Source organism: Pleurodeles waltl, chromosome 3_1, assembly GCF_031143425.1.
Source record: "Pleurodeles waltl isolate 20211129_DDA chromosome 3_1, aPleWal1.hap1.20221129, whole genome shotgun sequence".
NCBI classification, from domain to species: Eukaryota; Metazoa; Chordata; class Amphibia; order Caudata; family Salamandridae; genus Pleurodeles; species Pleurodeles waltl.
In genome coordinates this window covers 1,713,573,158-1,713,595,895 of record NC_090440.1, presented here as the reverse complement: position 1 = coordinate 1,713,595,895, position 22,738 = coordinate 1,713,573,158, and the positions used below count along the sequence as shown (strand labels likewise).

Below are 22,738 nucleotides of genomic sequence, written 5' to 3'. Positions count from 1 at the left end.
TGATGGATACAACTACCTGTGGATTCCTCACCTAATGAATAGAGTCCCAAAGCAGTACCAATCCCGGTGGTGGGTGCCGAAATGGTCAAACCAAGAAATCCTGCAGCACTGACCGTGCAAAATGGCCGTCCCTTCTGACCTCAGAGTCTAAGCAGTAATGTTTCGCAAAAGTGTGAAGGGACGACCAAGTTGCGGCCTTGCAGATGTCGACCACAGGAACACCTCCGGCCAAGGCCGTAGTGGCCGACTTAGCTCTGGTGGAATGAGCTCTAATGTCATCAGGAGGATCCTTCTTTGCCAAAGAGTAACAGATTTTAATGCAAAGAACAACCCACCTGGAGAGTGTTCTCTTGTGGACTGCCTTTCCTCTCCTCTTGCCCACGTATCGGATGAACAGCTGATCCTCCAGCCTGAAGTCCTTCGTTCTATCAATGTAGAAGCTTAACGCCCTCTTTGGGTCCAATCGATGTAGTCTCTCTTCCTCCTTTGAAGGATGAGGCGGAGGATAGAACGTGGAAAAAGTAATTGTCTGGGCCAAATGGAAGGGTGAAACAACCTTCAGGAGGAAAGCAGCCTTGGTCCTCAACACCACCTTATCCCCATAAAAAGTTGTATAAGGGGGTTTTACCGATAAGGCTTGCAACTCACTCACTCTCCTTGCAGATGTTATAGCCACCAGGAAGACTGTTTTAATAACCAAATACCTTAAGGGGCAAGAATGCATAGGCTCAAAAGGGGACCCCATAAGGAAAGTGAGGACCAAGGACAAATCCCATTGAGGCATAACAAATGGTTTATTTACAAGACCTTTCAAGAATCTGAGAACAATAGGGGATTTAAATAACGATGGTTGATCTGGAAGACAAATGAAGGCTGACAGGGCAGACTAATAACCTTTAATGGTAGCCACTGCACAACCTTTCTGCGCTAGAGACAGAGCAAAAGACAAAACATCTGACAGATGAGCATGTAAGGGGTCAATCTGTCTCTCTCCACACCACATAACAAATTTAGACCACCTATTAGCGTAGATAGATTTAGTGGAGTGTCGCCTGGCCGCTAATATAACATCCACTACATCAGGCGGGAGAGAGAAGGAACTCAGGTTGCCCCGTTCAATCTCCAGGCATGTAGGGGTAGACTCTGGAGGTTGGGGTGTAAAACCTGCCCCTGCGACTGCGAGAGGAGGTCTGCCCTGAGAGGGAGACGGAGCAGAGGGCACAGCGAGAGTTGGAGAAGGTCGGAGTACCACACCCTCCTTGGCCAATCCGGAGCTATTAAGATGACTTGGGCCCGGTCTTGGCGAATCTTCCTCAACACTCGAGGAATCAAGGGTATGGGGGGAAACGCGTAAAGCAACTGGTCGCACCAGGTTATCAGAAACGCGTCCCCCAATGCTCCCTGCACCGGATACTGGAGGCTGCAGAATAACGGACAATGCGCATTCTCCCGAGTGGCAAACAGATCTATCTGAGGAAACCCCCACATCTGGAAGATTAAACAGACTTGATCTGGATGGAGACGCCACTCGTGGTCGGCCGAGAATTGGCGACTGAGACTGTCCGCACGTACATTCAAGACCCCGGCCAAATGATTTGCTACCAAGCAAATCTGATGGTCCTTTGCCCAGGACCATAGTCGAAGAGCTTCTCTGCAGAGAAGGTACGACCCTACTCCTTCCTGTTTGTTTATGTACCACATTGTGGTAGTATTGTCCGTCAGGACCTGTACCGACTGACCACGAAGGGAAGGGAGGAAGGGCTTGAGAGCCAGACGTACAGCCCGTAACTCTAACAGATTGATATGAAACATCTGTTCCTCTGGAGACCAAAGTCCTTTGATCTCCAGATCCCCCAGATGAGCTCCCCACCCTAGAGTGGAAGCATCCGTTATGACCGTGGCCACTGGTGGCGACTGCGCGAACGGCTTTCCTTGCGAAAGATTGTTGCTCGCAATCCACCACGTCAAGTCCACAGCAGCATCTCTGGAGATCTTGACCGCACCTTCTAGATCTCCCTTGTGTTGAGACCACTGCCTTCGGAGGCACCACTGAAGAGCCCTCATGTGCCAGCGAGCATGCGTGACCAACAGTATGCAGGAGGCAAACAGACCGAGCAGACGAAGGACCTTGAGGACTGGAACTACCGCTACAGTTCAAAACCTTGGAACCAATTCCTGAATATCTTGAACCCGCTGAGGCGGAGGAATGGCTCGATTCAATGTTGTATCCAGTACTGCCCCTATGAACAGGAGGCGCTGAGAGGGCTCCAGGTGAGATTTGGGCACGTTCACCGTAAAGCCCAGGTCGAACAACAACTGGGTTGTTGACTGCAGATGATACGACACAAGCTCCGGGGACTTGGCTTTGATCAACCAGTCGTCCAAGTAAGGGAATACTGCTATCCCCTTCCTTCTGAGCTCTGCCGCAACCACTGACATCACCTTCGTGAAGACTCGAGGTGCTGAAGTAAGACCAAACGGGAGGACCGCAAACTGATAGTGCTGCGACCCTACCACAAACCGGAGATACTTCCTGTGCGACTTGAGTATCGGGATATGAAAATAAGCATCCTGCAAGTTGACAGACACCATCCAATCTTCTTTGTTCAACGCCAAAAGCACCTGTGCTAGGGTCAGAATCTTGAACTTTTCCTGATTGAGGAACCAATTCAAGATCCTCAGATCCAGGATCGGTCTCAACCGACCATCTTTCTTGGGAATCAGGAAGTACCTTGAGTAACAACCTCGACCCCTTTCCTGCTCTGGAACCAACTCCACTGCGCCCTTTGAAAGGAGGACTTGAACCTCCTGTTCTAGCAACAGGAGGTGTTCTTCTGAACAATAAGATGGGCGGGGCGGGAGGGGGGGCGGAAACTCCCGAAAGGGAAGGGTGTAGCCTTTCTCCACAATACTGATAACCCAATTGTCCGTTGTAATAGTCTCCCATTTGTGGAGAAAATGCCGTAATCTTCCCCCTACAGGAGAGGAGTGAGTGGGAAATGGTGGAAGCCTAAGGCTGCTTTCCCTGCTGCACCCCTCCAGAGGACGAGGAAGAGGCAGAGTGCTGCTGAGAGGCTCCTCTGGTGCGGGCCCTACCTCTCCCTCTAAATGATCTATAGGGGTGAGAAGAGGCGGGTTGCTGGAATTTCCCCCGAAAGGAAGAGGAGGAAGAGCCACGTCCAAATCCACGAAACCTCCAGAAAAATCTGGAGGAGGTAGAAGAAGGGGCTTGTAGTCCTAATGATTTGGCTGTGACCCTGCTTTCTTTGAACCTCTCCAGGGCCGAAACCGCCTTGGCCCCAAACAGTTTGTCCCCAAACGGGAGGTCCAACAGGGTCGACTGCACGTCCACAGAGAACCCTGAGTTGCGAAGCCAAGCCGGTCTCCTCGCAACCACAGCCGTGCCCATCGCCCTAGCCACTGAGTCAGTCGTATCCAACCCAGATTGGATAACCTGGGTTGCAGCAGCCTGGGCATCGGAGACGATATTCAAATCCCTTGGGGAAGCTCCGTATGTGAAGATGTTATTTCGTCCATAAGAGCATAGATGTACCTCCCCAAGATACATGACGCGTTGGTGGACTTCAACGCCATGCTGCAGGATGAGAATATTTTCTTGGACTGTGAGTCCAACTTCTTGGAGTCTCTATCCCCCGGCACCGTCGGAAAAGATCCAGGCGCAGATCTAGAAGAACAGGAGGCCTGGACCACCAAGCTCTCCGGCGTAGGGTGTCTGGACAGAAAGCCAGGGTCAGATGGTGCAGCCCGATACCTCCTGGCCACAGCCCTATGAACAGCCGAGGAAGATACCGGCTTCTTCCACACCTCCAACACCAGATCAAGCAAAGCCTCATTGAATGGTAAAAGAGGCTCCGCTGCAGTAGAGGCCGGATGCAGGATCTCAGTCAACAAATTCTGCTTCGCCTCCGCTACCGGCAAAGGCAATTCAAGAAAGTTAGCTGCCTTTCTTACCACAGCGTGAAAAGTGGCTACCTCCTCAGTATACTCCCCTGGAGATGACAAGTCCCACTCAGGGGAAGTATCCAGCCCACTAGCTGTATCCAGTCCATGAAGACCCTCGCCAGAATCCTCTATCTCTCCTTCCTCCAAGACCCGTTGGTATTCCTGCTCCTCTAAGAGACGGAGAGCACGCCTCCTAGAATGTAGCCTCTCTTCAATACGCGGCGTCGACATGGCATCCGCCGAATTCGAGGAACGACGCTGATCGCCGGATCCATACGACGCCATGTCCGGCGCCACAGGCAGCTTCGACGCCGAGGTAGGAGCCGGATGCAGAGAGGCGCGTCTCGGAGCCTCCGATGGTCCTGTCGGAGTCACTGGTCGAAACCCCGAAGTCGACTGGATGGAAACCTCCGGGGCCGAAACCTCTGGGGCCACTGGAGCGGACACCAGAGTCGACACCGGCGCCAAGCCCACATTCCCTAAGGGGAGAAAGGGCATGAAGGGTGCTGGCCGTAGCGGCGCCGGAGCACCCAAGGTGAAAGCCAACGGCCCGAAGGACCAGTTGGAGCACCTCCTGGAGCCATCTGCTGAAAGATGGAATACTTTGCATTCAAAAATGCGGTATTATCGGCTCCAGGGGCAGGAAAAGCCGGATACTGGGGTGCCTGGATCGAAGGCGACCCCGACGCCAGCCTCGACGTCTGCGACGCCGGAGAGAACACCTGAGGCTGCGGCACTTCAATCACTGAAGATGTCTGCCCAGGCGAAGTCGGCGAAGCCGGAGAAGGCAACGGCGTAGATGGATGTGGAGTGACTGTGGGACTGACCTCCCAAGTCTTACGACGCCGAGCCGAAGGCGACCTCGATCGAGACCTCTGGCTGGAATGGCACCGTGAATCCCTACGGCGCCGGGAATCTCGATGGCGCCGATGAGTCTTCGGCGAGGAGGACTTCCTATGATGCTTCTTCTCCTTCCTCTTCGACTTCGCCATGAAGAGTTTAGCCTCTCGCTCTTTTAGGGCCTTGGGATTCATGTGTTGGCATGAATCACATGTTGCGACGTCGTGGTCGGAGCTTAAGCACCATAAACAGTCCGAGTGCGGGTCCGTAACGGACATCTTGCCCCCACACTCCCGACAGAGCTTGAAACCAGACTTCCTCTGAGACATAGTAACTCTCAGATAAAAATCACGCAGCAGAAAAACACACTGTAACTTCGAAAGCAACAGTAGCTCCCTCGAAGATAACGTTTCGAATGCACGGAAAAAAGGGAACTGACGTCGGCGAGGACCTCTTATTGCCTGTATGACGTCAGACGGCGTCGCGTGGGCTAGAGTGACGTCCTCGTCGACGTGCAGAGACTAGGAAGAATATTTCCGTCGAATGCTGGCGCCATGGGAGTATTCATTAGGTGAGGAATCCACAGGTAGTTGTATCCATCAGAAATCTGGGACTTGGCTAGCATTCCTGGAGCCAAGTCTGAAGGAACAGAGGAACATTTAAAAAACCAATGGAAGGACAGAGCTGCTGATAAAACTCTCTGCAGGGTTACAAAGAAAGGAGTGCAAGGTGTGGATATTCCAGTCCACCCAGTAATCACGCAGGGAAGACTTAAAAAATAAAGACTCAACATAAACCTACCACATATTAAAGAAAGACAAAGGACTTCACACTTCAAAGAATTAACAGAAGACTTGAAAGGCGTTCACTGGAAATATATTCATCAGAAAGAATGCACTTACCGCCCACTGTTTTTGAAGTTTCTAAATGCCTTTGATCAGGGCTGATGAGATGCCCCCCCTCCTACCGAACCCAACTGAGCCCCTCAATTACTTTTAGCCATACCTAGACAGTTTGCTGAGCAGATGCATTCAAAAATATCCATCAATAGACAAGAGGTAAAAATGTTCACCACTGATTGTGCATTCAAAGCCTTCGTGACATCTTTGCAACACAAATATCTCAAACACTACTGAATGGATTTACAGCACACCACTCAGTCACTGAAGATGCAATAGAGATCGGAAAAAGGAAGAGTGTAGGCATGGCAGGCTACTGGCTGATGGGAAACTATGTGCTGTGACAAGCGTGGCTGGGAGGTAGTTGACATCAGTACTGACATCCGTGATGCAGGATGGGACATGATGTAGGGTAAAGGACCTGGAGATGTTCTGACTGGCCTGAATTTAAACCTTCAGGCTGCAGAAATGGATGGATTGGACCACAGTTGTCTGAGGCAGGTAGATGAGACTTTAGTCATATTATGGCCTGAACAGGACATTGGTAGTTAACCGTGTTAAAAGTAGCATATTTTGGGTTAATCCTATTTACGACACTGATGAGGTATTCACTGTAAAAAAAAAAAAAAAACATGTTGAACATAAAAATGGGTGTCGCAAAGCATAGTATAAAAAACGTTGGTCCCTACAAGGTGGGAGTTTCTGTTCCTATTTCAATCAGAAAATTGATTTCTATATCGACTTTGTTTCTTAGAACAATCACAGTCTTCCACACAAGGTAAACGTGCCACAGATAACCCATGTCTACTCAAGTAAAAAACACATGGAGACAAGTGCTTTAGTTATTGTGAGGGGTGAAATGTTGTCAGAAATCTACAGTAAAAGATTGTAAGTTTCTATGAATAGTTTTTTGCTAATGCATTTGTCTATTAGCAGACACTGGAGAAGTGACACCACCAATGGTCTCCAATTTCCGTAAGTGTAATAACATCACCTCAGCACCAGGACCAATGATGCTGAAAAGAGGATGTTAGAGAGGGGACATCAAAGAAAATATTCTAGGCGAAATCCGTATGTAAGTAGACACCCTATGCCAGTAGGTGAGAAGACACAGGACTAAATGGATATCCTACTGACTGGACAATTTTTCTTCCAGGCAAGCAGGAAGACAGCGATAAAGGACAATGAAAGACATGGGAAAGGTAGGAAATGTAGGAGAAGGCCTTGGACAGGGAGGACAAGCTACTGACTGAACAGGATTTTTATATTTTTCATACATTGTTTTAAAAGACAAATGTAAAGCAAATGTTGCCTATGTATAGGCATTGTGTTTTTATTATTAGGAGAGTTTTGTATCATAATTAGTTGAGGGATTTCTCTCGTTTGATGGCAGAAGTACAAATGTACTGGACTGACTACTGAGTGTTCATGAATTTTAATGGAGATCTTTGAAGAGAAATGAGGACTACCTCAGGACAGGCACAAAGGGAAAGCAAGGAAGCTGAAGTAAGTTCAATTGTCCATCAAAAATAACTATTCCTTCTAATGCATATGGCTTACTGCCAGTTCCTCCTCTTAAACAAAATCAAAAATCAGTGACTGTGCGAGAGGGGTGGTGGACAATCACAGCCATACTTTTAATTCAACAACTGTTGGAGAACTGCCTAGACAAAACTGACCATAAGAGAGCCTACTTTACCATGTTTTCTATTCTTTAGTTAGACTGGAAAACTTGAAGAAGATGATTTAGAAAGCTGTGTTCCGAAATCTTGTACATGCTTGTAGTTATTCTACCTTTTACAAAGACCAGCGAGAAACTCATGGTAAAGAACTGCCTCCCCAAAGTAAGCTTCAGAGCTTCCATGCAAATAAAAACAATAATGATTAACAAACATGTGCATAGATGTCCACGTAGCTCTTTGGCCAGTATCCAAAACTGTCACTCACCAAAGTCGTATATAGGTGGCTACCTTGCCTTTTAGAGAATGAGCGTTAAGAAAGACAGGCTGCTCCTCCTTTGACAGCTTGCAACAGAGCATAATGTAAAGTACAACCAATCTGGAACTAGCTTGTTATCAGGCAGCTTTTATAATATTTGCAAACATGAAGCAGACAAAAATTGTCAGCTCTAAACTATTTCAGCAGCACCACATATTAGATGAGGCCCTACTGCAGGAATATTCTGCCCAACCTCCATTCTAACCTGAATGATAATAATGAAGTAGAGGAAAAAAGCTGCCAATTACACTTTCTGAAAGACAAGGGAACACCTTATGCATAAACCTTGGAGTAACGCTCAGCAACACCTTCCCTTTGTGTAATTTCCTTTCAATGCAACATTACCAACGCCATCATTTTTAAATTAGTGGTGCTAAAGCATCATTTAACCATGGTCATACATGGAAGATCACAGTCATGCAAGCACATCTAAAAGAATTTTAAATGTAAACAAAATGTACATATTTAATGAGTTACGAAAACTGTACCTGCATTTCAATGAAAACTGCTCAATGAAGACCTTTGAAGCCTGATACGTAAGAAAATTAGACCTTAGTTCATTCTGTAAAAGAGAAGACATTGTTGATTTGTAAAGACACAGAAATTGGAACATTGATTAAAATCTCACTCTAGACCTTCTATTGATACCTCAGATATGGAGGGGGGCAGGCCGGCAACATGAACATAACAACCCTTCTCCAACTCACATCCTGAAGTCTCTGCCACTTTGAACTCTAGGTAAAAAAAATTAAAACAATGCTAAAATGAGTATACATTTCTTTGGTAAAATTTTTCACAACTATAAAGTATTTCAGTTCAGAGTAGCACTGTGGAATTAAGGGGCTCCTCCTCAGGTAATGTCAGGGGTACTGAACATTATAATGGAACTTCGTTACTCTGAAATTGCTATTAAAGACCCCACTTTTTAAAAGAGCTAGCGTATAAGGAAGAGCCTTCGCTGCGCTTTCTCCATACTTTTAGGCCACTATCATCATCAAAAACGTTTATTTCAGAGTATGACCCCATAAAACTTACAAATTAAAATACAATTCATTACATCTAGGAACAGTTTAAACAATATAAAACATGCATATATTGCCAAATACAATATGCTTGCTTGTGTCAGATGCAAATATTCATAGCTCAACTTGATGAGGTCTTACATCAAGATTCTAGCATAGTGGCAAATCCATTTGCCTCTAAGATTAAGATAGACAGGGTGAAAGAAAATGACATGTTCAATGTTCTCAATTATGTTGGAGCAATTATTACAAGTGGAAGAATTATCTTAAGCGAAAGCTTGTACAGGTAAAAATACCGAGCCAGGACGATAAACATCATCCAAATAGGATTCAAATTTAGGGGTGAGCTTATGGCACAGAAACTGGCCAGAGAGCTTGCCACTCTTAGTTGACTGACGCCATTGTCCCTTAACAAAGGTACTGTAAGTTTTAAGATACTTTCAATGATTTTTTTTTAATAAAGAAGCTTGCCACAACATCTGCCATCTAATCAATAGAATCAGAATTTTACATGGTTTAACCACTTTATACTTAGATTTATATTAAGTACAGTAACCTTTTGCACTTCAACTCTACATCTGGACCACAATCTTATTAAAAGAAGAGGTCTCAAGGTGGCAAAATAGGATGGGTGCAAAGACACAGCCCTGATAGACCCACCTATGGATTAGAAAAGAGCTGTTAATATTTCTTTCTGAATTACCCCATCTAACTTAGGCTTATTTGGACTGATGAGACTAATTAAATTGTCCAGAATACGAGAAGGCCCACCCATTGAACCAAGAACCTGTTTCTCTGAACCACGTCAAATGCAGCCCTTAAATCAACAAAGCCCACTTGCAAGTGATCTTTGAACAGTGTAATGTATTTCAATGTTAAAACCTGAAACAAAAGACTTGGTCAATAGTGCTAACCTTAGCATGGAATCCAGCCTGAGCCTGAAAAGGGGATACAATCTGAGCACCAGCATTCCGGACCTGCAGCTTATACTTTCAGAAAACGTTGTGCCAGTTATCAAGAAAGTGTATAGGTCTATAGTTTCCACAGACTCCACATCACCATATTTAAAGAATGGTATGATATGTTCCCAAGTGTCTGGTAGGTCTGCTCCATCCAATATCACATTGGATATTAAGTTAATATTGGGACCCCAATGCTAATCTCAGATCTATATACATCTCCAGGGTTCATACTGGGACCTAGAGCTTTCCCCAGGAGATGCACTCTAAATCTCTGGTAGTATCTAACAATAAAATAGCAATGAGGTCATCAACTGGAATTTCTCTCAATAACAGGATCTGTTCAGAGTCAGATGTTTGAACTATATCGGGGAATTGGGGTTCTGATCAGATTGAAGGTCAGAAAAGTGGCTGACTCAAAGATTAGGTTTTATATATTATGGTTGGTGGGAGTACTACCAGCCAGACTATCATGAGCTATTATATGTCAAAATGCAGCATTACTATTTTGAGAAGCATCCAGTAATTCTGCTGATTGACCCCCCCATCCCAACCTCGTTTTCAAAAGGTATGACATCTCTTTTAACCGTTCTGTATTCCAATGTGACAGTTTGATCAGTTGTAATTTGGCCCTTCAACAATCATAACTGTACCAGGATACAGATTTGGATTTCGGCTTGGGTGCTGAAACATTATGCTTGGAAAAAAAATACTTTTTAAAGAGGTAAACAATTCTGAATGACGCTCAATGATTTGAATACTGCTCTTGTAATTTATCAACGGGAGCTAATATAGAATTAAATGTATCATAAATATTTACTAATGTGGCAGGATTACATTTTATATTTGGCCATTTTATTTTTTATCTGTCACTAACTTATCCCCTTCACTGCTAGGCCTTTCCCCTCCTGTGCTAACCTTTTTTTGGCTATTTGGGGGAGTTCACTCTTAGGCCCTCATAACTTTTTGTCCACATATTGCATCCACGCCAAAGTTGTTCCTTTCTTTTTCCAACATCCTGGGGACTCTAAAGGTACCTAGAGTTAATAGATTCCCCTGGAGAGGGCTGAGAAAATGGGCAAAATAGAGCTACATTTGGAATTTTAGGTTAAAAAAAAAAAAAAAAAAAAAAGAAATGCTGCAGAAGAAAGCATCAGTTTTTTCCCTTCATATGGTATCCACAAAAGGTTTGCGGTGCTAAAATCACCATCTTTCCAGCTTTCAGGAACAGGTAGGCCTGAATCAGAAAAACAACATTTTCAACACAGTTTTGGCATTTTACGGGGACATAGTCCATTTTTCCTTTTTTGTGTTCTAAACCTCCTTCCAGTTAGTGGCAGAAATGGGTGTGAAACCAGTGGTAGATCCCGAAAAACTATACATTTCTGAAGAGTAGACAAAATTCTGAATTCAGCAAGGGGTCATTTGTGTAGGTTCTTCAAAGAATGTCTATAGAAACTAACAGTTGAAATTAAAAATATTGAAATTGAGTTGAAAAAAAGAACAGACATTTGTGGCAACGTTTTCATCTGTAACTTTTTCAACTATGGTAGATTTTCAAAAGCAATAAACTATTGCATTCGCTGGATCCTTCTGGTTGTGGGGATAGATAAGGCTTGTAGGTTCACCAAGAACCAGAGGTACCCAGAGCCAATGACGGAGCTGCACCTTGCAATGTTTTTTCATTATGTACCGGGTATACAGTAATTCATAAGGTAAAATATAAATAGTGAAAAGTAGGTATCAAGGAACCCAATGTATTTCCGAAATGGGCACAAGATATGAAGCAGGGGTATTTGCACATATATGAATTTGTGGGTACCCATACCAGGATGGGAATTGGAGGCTATTTCTCAACAGTACTTACTTCTTACACATTGTTTTACCTTTGGAAAGTGCAAATGCAGGTAATTACAATTGGTAATAACACTTGCTCTACTATTCCGTGTTCCCTAAAGTCTCCCAATAAAAATGGTATCTCACTTGTGTGAGTAGGCCTGGTGCCCACAGTAGGAAATGCCCCAACACACAATATGGCTACCTCACATTTTCCAATTCAAAACTGACCTGCTTTTTTGCAAAGTGGATATCTGTGGTTTTTGAGCCCTACCTCAGCTGGCATGTAGGGAGACCTAGCAAATACATACGTTATTGAAAAGTAGGCACCTAGGGGAATCCAGGATGGGGTGACTAGTGTGGCCCTCATCAGGTTGTTTTCCCCAGAACCCATTCCAAACCTCGAACGTTGACTAAAAACATATTTTCCTCACATTTCTGTGATGGAAAGTTCTGGAATCTGTGGGGAGCCACAAACGTTCTATCTCAGCACTCCCCTTGGTTTCCTGATAAAAATGATACCTCACTTGTGTGGGTGAGGCAAGGTCCTGCGACAGAAAAGGGCCAAAAGGTTTGAGGGGGAACCAAAAGGACAGTTTTTTTTTTTTTTTAATATACGTTTTAGGCTGACTCTGCTTTTGGCACTCACACAAGTGAGGTATCATTTTTCTCAGGAGACTGAGGAGGTAGTAGGAAATTTGTGATTTACTTCTGTTTCCGGAAGAATATGGCACAGAAATGCCTGTGGGCAGCCCTCTACTCCACTTTTAAATATATAAAAAAATCCCTGGTGTCTATTGGGCTTTCTACCCCACCTGGGGAGCAGATCTGGGGTAGTAACAGCCATCTGGCCCCAACTGGCTGTTCTTATTTGTGTCTGGGGTGGTGGGGGCATTAGCATGCCAATTTTGGGCATCCCCCCCCCCCCCACTACAAGTAAAAGAAAAAATTCCTGGGACCCAACCTTTTAGTCAGCCATTTCCCCCTTAACTCCCCATAAGGGGAGTAGAGAATTTCTTCCCGCTGAGTACAGGAGCAGAATTGGAATTATGCAACATGAAAGACTCTTCCCTTTTAAGTGGTAGCTGCTGAGGCGACAAGGCCTTGATTATGATGTAACCAAGTCCTTTGCGGGTGATTATTTTGCATCCTGCTCAATTATAAAATAATTGATTCTGCTATTTTTTTTTTTTTTTTTTAACGCCACTAAGGAAAGTATGTGATCTTGCCTTATTTGAGATGGACCTTCCATTGAAAAGGTCGTAGGACACACTTAATTAAGCTAGTTGTGATGATGCTCCTGACCACCCTTTAAAAAAAAAAAATGATTCAGCCACCCTAAAACCTCATCCTCCTATTGTGTGAGGTTACTCACACAGTCGAGTGGTACATAGGTGGCATGAACACCACCATCAAGGATTACTAGAGACCATTTAATGGCACACAGTACACGATCATCAAGTATTTTTAGACTGGGTGATTTTTTTATTCATAGAAAGAGAATAATTGTAGATATAATAAAGACAGATACACATCCTACAGGGGGCCTTAATATATAGGCCCAAAATATTGGGAGAAGGGTTAGACAATTTAACAAAATGATTACACAAATTATTAGCCCACAGACGTTCTACCAGAAGTAGATGGGATAGCATCTATATTATCGGTCACAAGCCCTGGCCTACGTAGTTGGGTTGTCACCCATGATTCCTGTAACATGCAAACATGATATAAATTCGCGCCCTTTTTATCAGATTTAGAATAGGGTCTCTCCCTTTGTGCTCCCTAACGTATAAATGGTCCAGCTCCACCAAAAGATCTAAGTTCTGCCCGATGGGTTGCAAAAATGAAGAGTCTGTTTCACATGTTTTTTTTTCATTGCCATGCATACCACAAACAAAGAGCTCTTTGGATTACCCCCCTTTGCAAACACATAGGTGTCAGGTCCTGCTTACATGCTGAGAGAATTTTAAAATCTGATTCATCTGTCCATATAGTTTTACCAGTGGCAACATTCCTTCAATCAATCTGGCGCCTTAGATTAGCAATTTTAAAGAACAAGATTGGGTAGCTAATTCTTAGATTTATTTATGTATATTTATTGAACTCCGATGCATGATTTTAGCTGTTAATTTGTAGTATATAGATATTGTCCCACTATATTATTGGTTACTTATGGATTTAGGGAATTGGTCTCTTGTTGAGTGGAACTTTTTATTACTGGAGACATATATTTCATGTTTATTTTGTTTGGATCTTAACTTTCTTCAATTTTCTTAACTTTTTTTATTGTGTTTTTATCTCTAGTGTCTTCTTTCTTTTCAAATTCGATGTGCATTGTACTTTTATGGTATGTTTTTACCTGCTGAAATAAAGTTAAATGATGATGATATAAATTCATAAATTAATTCCAAGCAGATCTAATTTGTGGTGTAGCTCAGCTATTTTCCATGATAAAAATCGAAAGTTCTAAGAACATTTTTCAGCTAGTCCATTTGTGGGCAAGACTGAAAAGGTTCTGGTTGTTAATAATACATTAGACCTCCTGCATGTATAAAGTGCTTTTTGTTTGAATATTAGTCTATTGGGCTGTTAGTTTATTAACAGATAAACTCTCTTCATTGCACCCTCAATGCTGGCAATCAATTTAACTTAACCTGGTGGCAGATTGGAGTTACCGGTCCCTATTTGTCTCCTCCAGATGACTACAATCTATGATGACGTGTTCAGAGCGAGCAGCATATTTGTTATTAAGTGGGACTGGGATAATTGAGGTGGGTGGGGGTCCATGCGCAAGAATAATTGAGGTAGATGATAGGACAAATGTAAGTTTTGGTCTGTAAAGAAAACCCCCCAAAGGAACAGCCTCTACTGGAGTTGCAGATTCTTTTTTGTATTTTCCAGATCACTGCAAACTATGGTCACGTGTTCAGAGTGAGCAGCATATTTGTTAAGTATGACTGGGATAACTGAGGTGGGTGGGGGTACACCCACAGCAATAGCGATTCTCTAAATTAAATGCCAAGAGAATCTTCATTTCATGAAAGACACGGAGGCTAACATAATGCATTATTCCTTTAATGCCACTCCACACAGCACTTGAAAGTAGTTAACCTCACAAAGAAAACATTCTAAAACAGAATATTCAATACATATAATTAGTGTGTATAGTCAACAATCTGCCTCTTTTAAATGCCAAGATTGTTGTTTCCATAAAAAAGGAATGAAGATTAAAAAAAAACTTGAAATGAAAAAGTCAAAGAAATGAGTTTTCTTATAGTAGGCTAACTATTAGATATTCTCTGGAACAAAAAGAAGAAATATTGAAATAACAGATACATTGCAACTAACAGCAGTAATATAATCCTACAGTTCTTTCCTAATTTTTTTCTTTAAACATATATTCCAAATAAATGGGCTAAAATGGTGGCATAATGTTAACCTCTGTGTCTTTAATGAAATCCAGTTTCTCTTGGCATTTAATTTGGAGAATCGACAAGACCGGAGGCTACCATTCATGTTGGTAGACCCTCAGTACATCAGAAATGGATTCAATTAGTTTACAATATTACTTCACAAAGGTATAAGTATTAGATCAATTAGCTGCTCTCAAAATATCTTCCAGTTTACCACCTTTGAAAATGATTGGCTGGCCATAGCACCGCTCGTAGAATGAGCTTGAAATTTCTGTAAATGAACACCAGCTGACTACATAATCCACTTTACCCAACTACCAATAGTAGCTGTGGTAACCTATTTGAAGGGTTTAATATAAGAAATCAAAAGCTGGTTAATCTGAACGAAAGTCACTCATTCCAGAGTTATACTCCTTCATGCAGTTCACAACAAAAAGCTATCTGCAAGAATCAAAGGTTGGATAAAATATAGTATCAGACATAGTTTTACTTCTTCTAATAACCTTGAAGGTAACCCCAAAGGCATCCTAAACTCTGTTACTTACCTCCAAAGGCTTAACGTCCGACACTTGACGACAAGAAATTAAACAAAGTAAAGAGGCCACTGTCATAGACAACCTTTTCAGGTCCAAATACCTATTACAGGCCAAGAGGAAAACAAACAGGACAAAATTAACGTCCCATAATGAATAGCATCTAGGTCTTGGAGGCTTCCTCAACCTCATGCTTTTAAGCACTCTGCAAACCAAAACATTCTTACCTAGAGGCCTGTCATTGAACATACTATGCCCTGCAGAAATCGCAGATCTATAGCAGTTAATAGTTCTATAGCTAAGAACTCAACTGAACTATTCTATGAGAAAATTAACTACCTCCACGGGATCCAGATCCCTTCCCAAGCACCAACGTACCCAAGTCTTCCAAATTCCTCTATATCAGCACTAGGTACCTGGAGCTCAGGATCCAAGAGCTCCTCTGCTCTTCCCGAAAAACCTGACATTTCTCTAGATTTCCTGAGACTCTCCAGGCAAGAAGGTTCATAGCTCCAGTCAAAACCAGAGGATGCTCCTCTCCATCTATGCTTCGCAGTAGGCATTGCACTGCAGGAAGAAAGAAGGGAACGTCGCAAGCTAGCTCCAATGTCATTGGGAACCATGCATGTGAGACCCAAAACAGAGTTACAAGAACAAATGAGCACCTCTCCTGTCTGACCATCCAAAGGACCCTATCAAAAGGAGGGAATGCATACGTGTTTACTCCTTTCCAAGACTGTACAAATGTGTTCACTGCTAAAGCACCCAGGTCTAGCATCCAACTGTAGTATCTCTTCAGCTGAAATGTCAGACTTCTCGCAAAGAGATCTATCCCCAGAGGGCCCTACATCTGAAACGACCTCTTGAAACAAAGATTGTTCAACATCCAGTCGCTGAATAAAACCTTGAATTCCAGTCTGCAGTAGTATCTGCCTTCCTAGGCAAATATTCTGCCTTCAGGCTGATCTTGTGTTCCAAGCAGAATAGCGAGAGTTTCTTTGCTAATACCGACAGATTTAAGGAGGTTTATATATGCTACAGCGGAAACATTATCCATTTTCAACAATACCACTCTGGCGTCAGAATGGACCTGGACATTTTTCTTCGAGCAGTACCCCTGAGCGCCGTCAAGTGGTGTCGGTCAACTCCACATGCGTCACTGGCATTGGTCGACTCGTGTGCTTTGTTGGCATCGTGGTCGCAGTGATGACATCATGTTTGTATATAGGCGCCACCCCGGTGCGCTTACGTCGTTTTTTTTTTACAACTTTCCACGCCAGTAGCACGGAGCCATGAAAAACATTGAGAATGAGAATGCTGCGCCAAGACTAGGGCCCTGAAAAGGGAATCCATAGAAATCATTTTGCAGTGAGGGGAGGATGGGTGGGTCGGTAAGGAATATGTCTCTATCAGATGAACAAGTTACTTACCTTCGGTAATGCCTTTTCTGGTGGATACATTATCTACCTGTGGATTCCTCACCTCAAGAATTTTCCCCCACGTGCCAGCTTCGATGGAAATTTTCTTCCAGCTCTGCATGTCAACGATAACGTCACAATTGCCCGACTCCACACAACGCTGTATGGCGTCATCCAGACAATAAGAAGCTGTCGATGTGCAGACGTCAGTTAGCACCACTTTTTTACGTGCCTTTAAGGCGAACAGGTGACATTGAGTTTGCAGAGAAATATAACTACATCAAATAAAATTATATACCAACATTTATTGCACCAATATAAAACGATACTAATAGAAACAACACACTAATATGGAAACAAATATATATATATATTTCTATATATACATATACCTATCCGAACAGGTTTCCTTTAAAAAAATACCATATATATATAAATATGTACATATACATCTAATCATTATATACAAATATACAAGAAACCTGTGCTCACCCAAGGAATTCTTGGTAAGACTAAACAGGCAACGGGGAGGCAGGAGGGACCGTGAGGAATCCACAGGTAGCTAATGTATCCACCAGAAAAGGCGTTACCGAAGGTAAGTAACTTGTTCTTCTGATGGATAAAACTCAAGAATAGAGTCCCAAAGGAGTACCACCTCCGGAGGTGGGTGCCTGAATGGTCAAACCAAGAAATCCTGCAGCACTGAGCAGGCAAAATGGCCATCCCTCCTGACCTCAGAGTCCAAACAATAATGTTTGACAAAAGTATGGAGGGACTCCCACGTTGCCGCTTTGCAGATGTCAACCACAGGAACACCCCTAGCCAAGGCAGACGAAGCAGCCTTAGCCCTAGTGGAATGAGCTCGGAATCCTACAGGGGATTCTTTCTTTGCTAAAGAATAACAAAGTCTGATACAGAGAATGACCCACCTGGACAGCGTTCTCTTGTGGACTGCTCTGCCTCTCCTCTTCCCCACGTATCCAACAAAGAGCTGATCGTCTTGCCTGAACTCACTCGTCTTGTCGACAAAGAAGCTCAACGCTCTTCGTGGATCCAACCGGTGGAGCCTCTCTTCTTCCTTGGATGGATGAGGCGGAGGGTAAAAGGAAGAGAGAGTAATGGTCTGCCCCAAATGAAACAAGGACCAAGGCGGCTTTCCTCCCGAAGGTTAACACCACTTTGTCTCTAAAAAAGGAAAGATATGGGGACTCTACACTAAGAGCCTTGAGCTCACTCACTCTTCTGGCCGATGTTACGGCCACTAGAAATACAGTCTTTAAAACTAGTAATCATAAGGAACAAGAATGCATCGACTCAAATGGCGACCCCATAAGAAAGGTCAATACTAAATTAAGATCCCACTGAGGCATAACAAACTGAGTGGGCGGAAACTCATTAGTGAGACCCTTAATGAATCTCAACACCAAAGGTGACCTAAACAGAGAGGGTTGGTCTGGGAGACACAGATAAGCTGATAAATAGCCCTTAACTGTGGCAACTGCACAACCTTTCTGTGCCAAGGTTAAAGCAAATAATTACACATCAGACAAATGAGCCTTCAAGGGATCAATTTGGTTGTCTCCATACCAACTGACAAATCTGGCCCACCTGCTTGCATAGATTGATTTGGTGGAGTGTCGCCTGGCCGATAAAATAACATCCACCACCTCCGGCGGGAGAGAAAAGGAACTCAGATTGCCCGTTCAATCTCCAGGCATGAAGGTGCAGGCTCTGGAGGTGGGGGTGTAGAACCTGCGACTGCGAAAGGAGGTCTGCCCTGTAAGGGAGACGGAGCGGAGGGCACAGAGAGAGTTGGAGAAGGTCTAAATACCACACCCTTTTCAGCCAATCCGGGGCTATTAAGATGACTTGGGCCCGGTCTGGTCGAATCTTCCTCAGAACCCGAGGAATCAAGGGTATGGGGGGGGAAACGCATAAAGCAACTGACCCTTCCAGGACATCTGAAACGTGTCCCCCAAAGCTCCTTGCACCGGATACTGAAGGCTGCAGAACAACGGGCAGTGCGCGTTCTCCCGAGTGGCAAACAGGTCTATCTGAGGAAACCCCCATGTGAGGAAATGCCTCCTTGGCATGGTTACCCCCTGACTTTTTGCCTTTGCTGATGCCAAGTTATGATTTGAAAGTGTGCTGAGGCCTTCTAACCAGGCCCCAGCACCAGTGTTCTTTCCCTAACCTGTACCTTTGTTTCCACAATTGGCACACCCTGGCATCCAGGTAAGTCCCTTGTAACTGGTACCCCTGGTACCAAGGGCCCTGATGCCAGGGAAGGTCTCTAAGGGCTGCAGCATGTCTTATGCCACCCTGGGGACCCCTCACTCAGCACAGACACACTGCTTGCCAGATTGTGTGTGCTGGTGGGGATAAAATGACTAAGTCGACATGGCACTCCTCTCAGGGTGCCATGCCAACCTCACATTCCTATGGCATAGATAAGTCACCCCTCTAGTAGGCCTTACAGCCCTAAGGCAGGGTGCACTATACCATAGGTGAGGGCATAGGTGCATGAGCACTATGCCCCTATTGTGTCTAAGCAAAACCTTAGACATTGTAAGTGCAGGGTAGCCATAAGAGTATATGGTCTGGGAGTCTGCCATACACGAACTCCACAGCACCATAATGGCTACTCTGAAAACTGGGAAGTTTGGTATCAAACTTCTCAGCACAATAAATGCACACTGATGCGAGGGGACATTTTATTGTGAAATACACCCCAGAGGGCATCTTAGAGATGCCCCCTGAAACCATACCCGACTTCCAGTGTGGGCTGACTAGTTTTAGCAGCCTGCCACACACCAGACATGTTGCTGGCCACATGGGGAGAGTGCCTTTGTCACTCTGTGGCTAGTAACAAAGCCTGTACTGGTTGGAGGTGCTTCTCACATCCCCCTGCAGGAACTGTAACACCTGGCGGTGAGCCTCAAAGGCTCACCCCCTTTGTTACAGCACCCCATGGCACTCCAGCTAGTGGAGCTGCCCGCCCCCTCTGGCCACGGGCCCACTTTTGGCAGCAAGGCCGGAGGAGATAATGAGAAAAACAAGGAGGAGTCACTGGCCAGTCAGGACAGCCCCTAAGGTGTCCTGAGCTGAGGTGACTCTGACTTTTAGAAATCCTCCATCTTGCAGATGGAGGATTCCCCCAATAGGATTAGAGATGTGCCCCACTCCCCTCAGGGAGGAGGCACAAAGAGGGTGTAGCCGCCCTCAGGGCTAGTAGCCATTGGCTACTAACCCCCCAGACCTAAACACACCCCTAAATCGAGTATTTAGGGGCTCCCAGAACCTAGGTAACTAGATTCCTGCAACCTAAGACGAAGAAGGACTGCTGACCTGAAAGCCCTGCAGAGAAGACGGAGACACCAACTGCTTTGGCCCCAGCTCTACCGGCCTGTCTCCCCACTTCAAGAAAACTGCAACAGCGACGCGTTTCACAGGGTGCAGCGACCTCTGAAGCCTCAGAGAACTACCCTGCATCTAAAAGGGCCAAGAACTCCAGAGGACAGCGGCTCTGCTCCAAAGAAGAAACATCTTTGCAACAAAGAAGCAACTTTGAAAGAATACACGTTTCCCGCCGGAAGCGTGAGACTTTGCACTCTGCACCCGACGCCCCCGGCTCGACTTGTGGAGAACCAGCACTACAGGGAGGACTCCCCTGCAACTGCGAGCCCGTGAGTAGCCAGAGTTGACCCCCCTGAGCCGCACAGCGACACCTGCAGAGGGAATCCAGAGGCTCCCCCTGACCGCGACTGCCTACTTCTAAGAACCCATCGCCTGGTAAGGACACTGCACCCGCAGCCCCCAGGACCTGAAGGATCAAACCTCGAGTGCAGGAGCAACCCCCAGGTGCCCCTCTCCCTTGCCCAGGTGGTGGCTACCCGGAGGAGCCCCCCCCTTTGCCTGCCTGCTTCGCTGAAGAGACCCCTGGGTCTCCCATTGAACTACATTGCAAACCCGACACCTGTTTGCACTCTGCACCCGGCCGCCCCCGTGCCGCTGAGGGTGTACTTTTTGTGCTGACTTGTGTCCCCCCCCGGTGCCCTACAAAACCCCCCTGGTCTGCCCTCCGAAGACGCGGGTACTTACCTGCTGGCAGACTGGAACCGGGGCACCCCCTTCTCCATTGAAGCCTATGTGTCTTGGGCACCACTTTGACCTCTGCACCTGACCGGCCCTGAGCTGCTGGTGTGGTAACTTTGGGGTTGCCCTGAAACCCCAACGGTGGGCTACCTTGGACCCAACTTTGAACCCTGTAGGTGGTTTACTTACCTGCAAAACTAAAACACTTACCTCCCCCAGAAACTGTTGAAAATTGCACTGTGTCTAGTTTTAAAATAGCTTATTGCCATTTGTGTGAAAACTGTATATGCTATTTAGCTAATTCAACGTTCCTAAGTGAAATACCTTTCATTTAAAGTATTGTTTGTAAATCTTGAACCTGTGGTTCTTAAAATAAACTAAGAAAATATTTTATTCTATATAAAAACCTATTGGCCTGGAATTGTCTGAGTGTGTGTTCCCAATTTATTGCCTGTGTGTGTACAACAAATGCTTAACCCTACCCTCTGATAAGCCTACTGCTCGACACACTACCACAAAATAGAGCATTAGAATTATCTCTTTTAGCCACTATCTTACCTCTAAGGGGAACCCTTGGACTCTGTGCATGCTATTTCTTACTTTGAAATAGTACATACAGAGGCAAGTTCCTACACCCCACATCAGGAAGATGTAAAGAACCAGATCCGGATGAAGACGCCACTCGTGATCAGACGAGATGAGCCGACTGAGAACGTCCACACGCACGTTCAGAACTCCGGCCAAAAGATTTGCTACCAAGCAAATCCTGTGGTCCTGAAGCCAGGACCAGAGTCAAAGAGCTTCTCTGCAGAGAAGATCCGACACCACTCCTCCCTGCTTGTTTATATACCACACTGCGGTAGTTTTGTCTATCAGGACCTGGACTGACTGACTGCGAATGGAAGGGAGGAAGGCCTTGAGAGCCAGACGTATCACCTGCAATTCCAACAGATTGATGTGAAACCTCTGTTCCACTGGAGACCAAAGACCTTTGATCTCCAGGTCCCCCAGATGAGCTCCCCATCCTAGAGTGGAAGCATCCGTTACAACTGTGGACACTGGCGGAGACAGCGAGAACGGCCTTCCGTGCAACAGGTTGCCGACCGCAGCCCACCATTGAAGATCTGCTGCAGAGTGTCTGGAGATCCTGATCAAATTCTCGAGATCTCCCTTGTGTTGAAACCACTGCCTGCAGACGCACCACTTTAGAGCCCTCATGTGCCAGCGTGCATGAGTGACCAGCAGAACGCAAGAAGCGAACAAACCGAGCAGATGAAGGACCTTGAGGACTGGAACGACCGCTCCATCCTGAAACATTGGAATCAACGCCTGAATGTCTGAATCCGCTGCGGTGGAGGAAAGGCCCGATTCAATGTTGTGTCCAGTACTGCCCCTATGAACAGGAGGCAGTGAGAGGGCTCCAGGTGAGATTTGGGCACATTCACTGAGAATCCCAGGTCGAACAACAACTGAGTTGTCGACTGCAGGTGACATCGCAAGAGCTCCGGAGACTTGGCTTTGATCAACCAATCGTCCAGATAAGGAAATACTGCTATTCCTTTTCTTCTGAGCTCCGCTACTACCACCGCCATCACCTTTGTAAAGACTCTAGGTGCCGAAGTAAGACCAAACGGAAGGTCCGCAATCTGATAGTGCTGCGACCCCACCACAAACCGGAGATACTTCCTGTGCGACTTGAGGATCTGAATATGGAAGTACGCATCCTGCAGATTGACAGACACCATCCAATCTCCTTCGT

At 45.2% G+C, this 22,738-nt stretch overlaps 1 protein-coding gene across 3 annotated transcripts in view; it reads right to left on the bottom strand.

Annotated features, from left to right (window-relative positions):
* Positions 1-22,738, bottom strand: part of LOC138285541 (proteoglycan 4-like) — a 788,550-nt gene that overhangs the window by 399,144 nt on the left and 366,668 nt on the right. For all 3 annotated transcript variants that reach the window (XR_011201610.1, XM_069225611.1, XM_069225612.1), the window contains 2 exons: positions 8,349-8,434; positions 8,189-8,262 (listed from right to left, as the gene is read on the bottom strand). Coding sequence is in view for 2 of the 3 variants with exons in the window: in XM_069225611.1 (XP_069081712.1) it covers positions 8,189-8,262; positions 8,349-8,434 (160 nt within the window). In the remaining variant the exon portion in view is untranslated. The remainder of the gene's footprint in view (positions 1-8,188; positions 8,263-8,348; positions 8,435-22,738) is intronic.